Raw genomic sequence first — 398 nt, 5'->3', positions numbered from 1 at the left:
ATCACGGTGGAACCAGTAATAAGCCTCTTGAAGCATTTTCTGAATATGCACAGTGCCTTTGTTGAAGACTATGTTATTCCTGGTCTTCCATATACTCCAGAACAGACAAATCCCCATTTTTAACTTTGAGTAGTCTCCACCTTCTAATAAACAACTCTTGATATAGTGGTGAACTGAAAGATTTAGGCTTGCATCAATTCTGAGAGTCAGGTGAGAAGCAAAAAGAACAGCTTGAGATACAGGGCAGTATAGGAACAAGTGTTCCAAAGTTTCAACAGCACCATTACACATCCTGCACTCTGTATTAATATCTTTGCAGTATGTCATCATCCTGCTACCAACTGCAATACCATTATTAAGAATTCTCCAAGCAAATATTTGAAGATTGGGTGCCAAAA

At 38.4% G+C, this 398-nt stretch overlaps 1 protein-coding gene across 1 annotated transcript in view; it reads right to left on the bottom strand.

The window, feature by feature from the left end:
• Positions 1-95: 95 nt before the first annotated feature.
• Positions 96-398, bottom strand: part of LOC113341135 — a gene marked incomplete at its 3' end in the record, with an annotated part of 846 nt that continues 543 nt past the window's right edge. The window contains exon 2 of the mRNA XM_026586127.1: positions 96-341. Within this exon, the coding sequence (XP_026441912.1) occupies positions 96-341 (246 nt within the window). The remainder of the gene's footprint in view (positions 342-398) is intronic.

This window comes from Papaver somniferum, unplaced genomic scaffold (assembly GCF_003573695.1).
Source record: "Papaver somniferum cultivar HN1 unplaced genomic scaffold, ASM357369v1 unplaced-scaffold_24507, whole genome shotgun sequence".
NCBI lineage: Eukaryota > Viridiplantae > Streptophyta > Magnoliopsida > Ranunculales > Papaveraceae > Papaver > Papaver somniferum.
The sequence above is the reverse complement of the archived record's forward strand: the minus strand, read 5'-3'. Positions and strand labels throughout refer to the sequence as shown.